The following is a 7,152-nucleotide window of genomic DNA, read 5'->3' on the forward strand; positions in this document are numbered from 1 at the left end:
TATTAGAAACCCGTTTAAACGAAATGTCGTCAAAATCCTAAAAGGTGGCAGTATTTTGATCAATTGTTAAATGATGGCATTGTGGACAAAACTGTAAATAATGACAGAATATTTAAGATATGTCAGACGCGTTGAAAATACACTACAGGATCAACATCGTACACAACTATGTCAGGAAGCTTTCATGAAAATTTCAGCTCCTCTGGCCCAGTGGTTCTTGAGACGATTTTTAAATTACCCCACCCTATTTTTGCTTTTTTGTGATTATCTCCCCTTTAAAGGGGACATGGCCCTTTATTTGAACAAACTTGAAAGCCCTTTACCCAAGGATGCTTTTGTCAAGTTTGGTTATAATTGGTTCAGTGGTTCTTGAGAAGGATAAAAAAAATCTGAAAAGTTTACGACGACGACGCCACTGACACACAACGGACAAATTTTGATCAGAAAAGCTCACTTGAGCCTTTGGCTCAGGTGAGCTAAACATACTATTACAGCATTGAATAAATCATGATGGTAAGTCACAAGTCTCAAGTCCCCTTACAACTACACACTCTATCAATTTGTGGATAATAGTAACAGTCTTTTACTACGAATTACAGACACCAATCCTGCATCAACCACAGCTGCCGAACAAACCTTCCAGGATGTGGCACTGCCCAGATATCCTGATGGTAAGTCACAAGTCTCAAGTTCCCCTACAATCGCACACTCTATCAATTTGTGGATAATAGTAACAGTCCTTTAATATGAATTACAGACACCAATCCTGCATCAACCACAGCTGCCAAACAAACCTTCCAGGATGTGGCACTGCTTAGATATCCTGATGGTAAGTCACAAGTCTCAAGTCCCCTTACAACTGCACACTCTATCAATTTGTGGATAATAGTAACAGTCTTTTACTACGAATTACAGACACCAATCCTGCATCAACCACAGCTGCCGAACAAACCTTCCAGGATGTGGCATTGCCCAGATATCCTGATGGTAAGTCACAAGTCTCAAGTCTCCTTACAACTGCACACTCTATCAATTTGTGGATAATAGTAACAGTCTTTTACTACGAATTACAGACACCAATCCTGCATCAACCACAGCTGTCGAACAAACTTTCCAGGATGTGGCACTGCTTAGATATCCTGATGGTAAGTCACAAGTCTCAAGTCGCCCTACAATCCCACACTCTTTCAATTTGTGGATAATAGTAACAGTCCTTTAATACGAAGTGAGATAAAAACTTAATGTCTATCCTTGGGTCATGAGTCACCTATTTGTGTCTTTGTTTATCATAGATGTTTATCTTGAAGACCACTTAAGGCCAAGAAATACTGATGATGGTGATCGTAAGTATATTGAACAAAGTTTGTATCATTACCAATGAAACGTAGGACTAAAATGTTTACCATGGTTACTCATGTATTATCTCTTTTCATTTACAGCCCCTTACCTTGCATCAAGGAATTCGGAGTTGGATAATCCTATCTTCCAGAATGCGTCTGATCATAGCAATCCTGATGGTACACCGCCTTTCATACATTTTCCTAAATTGCAAAAACTTCAATGTTATATTGGAAGTACTGTTAAATTAACCAAAAACTAAGGCTGAAACAATTCACCGAAATATCGATACTGTTCAATATAAACGCTTGATTCAATGTTCGATTAATCATGCCCTTGATTATTTATTCGATGTGTTTAATACAAACAGGTTTAGTAAAATACATCAGACTCGGCCTGTACTTATTATTTTTACCTGTATGAGGGACAAAATGGCGTTGCATAGAGTTCAGAATGTTGTTTGCCTTGAGGTTGATGAAAATAATAATGAACTTTATTAGTTTAAACTGCAGAGCCAACAGGTGTCTTACTGTTTGGCAGTTTGGAAATAGTTTGCTTTTAAAATTAAGATTTTGAATCTTGGTAATTAACTTTTTCTTCGATATTATTATTAGTTTCTTCTGTAAATTGCATTGTATTGAAAATATTGAACCGTGGCATAAGTATTGCAATATGTATCGTATCGTGAAGGCGGCGTATCGTTTCAGCCCTACCAAAAACAATATGTATCCTTCTGGAAGAGGGAAGAATAAAATACAATTACAAATACTCATACCATTTCATTACTTATTAGCAATTAATTGTGTCATGTACTACATAAAAAGAGATAATGACAAAATCACATTTCCTTTGATCATTTAGGTTAGGTGTAATCATATTACACTTTTTACTGCCTTAATGATTTTATTTATTCTTTATTTTTTCTTTCTTTACATTTAAATACTAGCCAGAGTATTAAATAAAAGGAAACTCCAAACCCAAACCTATATATATACAGGATCCATCTTCATACAATTACCAGAACTTCTTTATGCCCAGGGCTTCCTGAAAGAAAAAGGAACAATGCTCTGAAGATTTATGCTTATTTCAGAAAGTACAAAGAGAAATAGAGAAAAAAAAAAAGGTACAGAAATCGTGAAGGTAGAATGGAACAACCCTCAACATGCTCAAAAGGTATACATCCTACAGCACGACAAGCAATAATCATTAATACCACATCGACCAAAATGAGATATATATGTACGTTTCCTATTTCACTCTCCATAATCGGGGGCCCTCCGTGACCGAGTGGTTAGAGCATTGCGCTCAAAATCACACGTCCTCTCACCTCTGGTCGGCGCAGGTTCAAATCCCGGTCTAGATGCATTACAAATTATACTTTTCAAACATTTTGAAGATGAATAGTAGTTAAAGTGTACACACACAATTTACTGCACGTTTACTCCTTTATCCAGTAGATATCCAGTCTTCACGAAAACTCAAGACTGGATACCACCTATTACATAAATTTTAATTCTTACACCATTTTTGACGTTACAAAGAAATGACCATTTTATATATTTTCAGTCAATGATATTAAGATTTGCAAACCACAAGCCATTCGGGCAACCATTTTCAGGAAATCCACATGCCCGAACTCAATTTCACTTGCCTGAAGAAAAAAATGTTGTTGGCCTTGCGCTTTGGTGCATTATTATTATTATTATCCTATATTTATCATCAATAAAATATTTAGCGTTGGCAGCAAAAACATAGGTAGGGTTAGGAAACAAACATATTCTATTTTGGCCAAATGATAATTGATTATGTTATTAAAGGTTTCATAATGTAAACTTCTATTCAAACAAGCATGAATCTAGCATGATCTGATATGTGTACATTGTATTTCTTACAGTGAAACGTGGATGCAAAAGAAAATTATTTGCTAAATCAGAGTCCGATAGCAAAATGCCAATCAATATGCCTGTTCAGAAATGTAAGTCGAAATTCTTAATGCATGACCTGAATGAAGCTTGATCAACAATGTTCAGAAAAGTGCATTTATTTATCTCTTCTTTTCTATGTACTTTAAATTAATGGTAAAACATTCCTGCTGGCATTCTAAAAATTATAGCATGATATATATTAACAATATTCAACCTTACACATGGCAATTAATATCAGTTTTATTTTTATGTGCACATGCATGTACCATATTTTATATCCTGAAATTGAATACCTGCTTTTGTTTCTTGTTTAGCCTCAAAACACACCACTGAAGATCTAATCATGTTTCTACTTGGCCAAACACCCGAGACATGCGAATATAAAAAGTATAAGAGACTGGTACAAACTGACAGATCATTCCAAAAGCAATACGAAAGAATACTTGCCCTCATACAAATAAGAATAAGCAAATTACACCGAGAACTAAAGGAACAGATACAGAAGAAAAACAACGATGAAACTGAACAGAAAATTACTTATTCTGAACTTCTTCTAAGACACTGGTCAATGTATTTACATCTATAATGGCTTTGAGTAATGAATGATACTGTAGTGTAAATTGAATAATTTACATATACATGATATAAGACAAAAAACTTATTATCGTCTTTCTTTTCATCTTTCCTTAGCATTCAGCATACTTGATTCAAATGATATGGTATAGCTGCAATAATTTAGCCGTATTCGATTTTTTTATTCTGACATTTTCTGGACAGGCCATAAAAAAAATGGAGAGGGTTACATTATTGCAGCTATATCTGGTACACTCAGATTAACAGAAGGTAAATATAGTATATTCAATGTCTTCCTTGTTGGATATATAGAATATCACACTCTAATGATGATCTCGGAACTGGGATTGGCCCTGAGATCACTCGGGGGGGGGGGGGGGGGGGGGGGGGAGATTGACCCAAACATAAATACATGGTATACTGTACAACGATATTTGACTATTTCATTCTTTCAGTGAGTTTACTTTAATGGTTATGTTTCCAGTACTATTGGCATTGTGAAACATGCTAAAGTCTAGGTTTTGTAACTTTATTCCATTGCTGGTCACGATAATTGGATGATTAATTATGGACATCCCCTCATGTGGTCTAGAAACTGAACTGCTTGGCTGAGAAACTTGTCATATCTATCGCTGTGTTGTTCATGTACATGTATACCCTATTAAGCAGCTCCTAGGGGCTTGCTAATTAATACTAAAATTGGAAATAATTGAATTATTTTTATTTATTTTTTCGGATTTACCAAACTCGTCCGTTTTCATTATTTCATATAATTTGTAAGAGTTGTAGAACTTTGTTTACGTGGCGTCATCGTATGAACGGGAATGTTTACAGATCTGATGCTGCTATTTTCTTTGCTTAGGGAATGTTACCATATACTGAAGTAAGTTTTTTCTTTTACCGTTTCCCATCTGTTTAGCATCTATAAGTCGTTGAAATACGTCGGTAAACAATGGTTCTGCTTTTTTCGTTTTATTGCCAAGTCCAACATTTTATCTCCATTAGGACCGGGAATTTCTGAAAATACTTCAGTATCACCCTTCATAATCCTCCTACTGTTTTCTGTCGCCTAGAACGTTGATTGTTTTTAAATGAAGTTACACGTGTTATTGTTCTAAATAAACAATTGTTACTTGGGTTACCCCCTTTGCTTAGATACTCGCTGCAATTTAGCGCCATTTTTGAAAACGTTTTTATTTAATTTTTCTGCTTAAATTAAATTTTGTCGTGGGAGAAAGTATTATATTTGAAAAAAATTGTGTCTAACATCATTTTTTCATGTAGTTATGATATATTTCAAAAGATTAAAGAAAAAATAGCCATTTGAAATTTGAGGGCGAGACAGCCCCTTGACAACGGACTAAGACATAGATATCTCGGCCCTTAGGGCGAGACAGCCCTACCTACTTGCAGCTGCCTCACCAGTGTTCGAGCTGGGCTTCGCCATTTTCGCCAATGGCGAATTTTTTTCAAAAATGGCGAAAAAAAATTGATAGTGGTGAAAATCCCCTTTTGCAATAAATTGTATTTTAAATCCTTTGTCAGTGACACATTATCGCCTGTTTGTTTATGCAGTCAAAATCTGTTTATTCAGTCAACGTGTGCGACCGGAAATCTCGCGTAGCTCCAGTGCACACAGATCTGGTCAAAGCCTCAGGTAATTTATGGCTGCAAAAAAGTCAGTGAGTATGTAATAAAGTACATCGGACAGCCGTGTACCCTGCTGTGGTCAATTGTTTAACATTTAAAGTCTTATTCATTATCGTTTTTCAATCATCTCCACATTAATGTCAATTCTTAACCAGAGAACCGACCGGTAATTAAATTGTCCGTATTATTGTGTATAATGTATATACATGAATACATCAATTGTTTGTTTTTGCGGCCAAACTCGTTGCTTACAAGATTTTGATTTTGATGTGTTTGATTTTAGTTCGAATATTTCATAAACAATGGGGTTGGTCACCATTGATATGGACATAGCAATTTTAATAAATAATTTTCTTTGAAGTTCGGTGCGCAACAGTATAAAAATGCTAATTTCATAAGACTATGCACCCTATTCTATTTTGACACTAAACTTGTAGCTTCTGACCCTAGTCAGTCTAAAATTAAAAAAAATAACTATGTTTGGCTTTACAGTCAACCCCACCTGCTTAAACATCTGATTGTGTCCAAATTGCAAAACCTTCCATACAAAAACGGAAATTTAATAGGGAATGGTTGAGATACGACTCTAAATTGGGCTTGATGTTTTGTGACATCTGTATTTCCGGCAATGTACACAGTGTTGTCACTGAGGGGTGTAGCATCATGAAGTTAATATTTATATGATTTATTATCTGCATTTTGATTTCCATAATGGAATTTATCCAACAAATCAACTTCCTATTATTTCAGAAAGAAGTGTTTAGGTATGGTAACTGGATATGATTAAGTAATGTAACTGATTCAAAATGCTAAAATAAGTGTAATGAATAAAATAATATATAATATGATGGAAATAATTGTAAAGCATGTGATTATTTGTGCCGCGCCGTTCCCCGAAAAAGTGGCGAAAGGGAATTCTGGTCCAGTGGGAGCACTGTGCCTCACCCTATCCAAGATAGGTGTATCAGGGCTGGTACATTACTAGTTATATGATATATAGAATTTATTTCACTCTTGAGACATGATTCTTTTTATAATCTTGTATGTATTCACACTTATAAAAATATAGAAAACATCCTGTCCCATGAGTGAAATATATTATATATCCAACAACAACATTGAATTTTCTGTTTATTACATTTACTTCAGTTTTACCTTCAGCACTTTTAACTGCCATTGTATCAACACTGCAATGCGCAAGGACATACGGACTACATGAGAAATCACCATCTTGGTTCTTATGTACTTTAATAATCAAATTTGAAAACGCAAGGTTGAGTTTGCAAATAATCTTGATAACAGAAGATATGTATTAGCTACATATGTAGGCCTAATGTTTACTCCACAGCACAAGATTGACCTTTGAGTCGCTCTGACAGAAAGTACCAGAAAGTTTAAATTTACGCTTTACAACACAAAAAATATGTCGTGTATCAGAAAAAGCTATATAATTGCAAAGCATTAAAATGATCGAAATTTTGTATATATATCGGCCATGCAAACAAACATACTAATAACTAAGTAAAACCCAATGACGAACAACTCTAAAACTTTCAAACGTCAAATAAGCGAAAATCGTAAGATGTATAGTGAAATCGTAAGGCGTATTTTCCGCTCTAAAATAGACTAGTATGTCTTACACCAAAACTGTGAGGGTTGGCAGAGG

At 35.0% G+C, this 7,152-nt stretch overlaps 1 protein-coding gene and 1 long non-coding RNA gene across 2 annotated transcripts; both read left to right on the top strand.

Annotated features, from left to right (window-relative positions):
* The first annotated feature begins 1,073 nt into the window (after nucleotides 1–1,073).
* On the top strand, nucleotides 1,074–1,499 carry LOC130049864 (uncharacterized). The gene is made up of 3 exons (XR_008798196.1): nucleotides 1,074–1,145; nucleotides 1,293–1,343; nucleotides 1,440–1,499. It is a non-coding gene; the product is annotated as an uncharacterized LOC130049864 (long non-coding RNA).
* Nucleotides 1,500–2,435: 936 nt separating this feature from the next.
* On the top strand, nucleotides 2,436–3,849 carry LOC130049387 (uncharacterized). Its single transcript, XM_056146842.1, has 3 exons — nucleotides 2,436–2,511; nucleotides 3,233–3,313; nucleotides 3,578–3,849. Exons 1-3 carry the CDS (start codon nucleotides 2,484–2,486, stop codon nucleotides 3,847–3,849), a joined length of 381 nt encoding a protein of 126 aa, XP_056002817.1. The 5' UTR covers nucleotides 2,436–2,483.
* Nucleotides 3,850–7,152: the final 3,303 nt, after the last annotated feature.

The sequence above is a fragment of the Ostrea edulis genome, chromosome 8, assembly GCF_947568905.1.
Source record: "Ostrea edulis chromosome 8, xbOstEdul1.1, whole genome shotgun sequence".
In the NCBI taxonomy this organism is placed as follows: domain Eukaryota; kingdom Metazoa; phylum Mollusca; class Bivalvia; order Ostreida; family Ostreidae; genus Ostrea; species Ostrea edulis.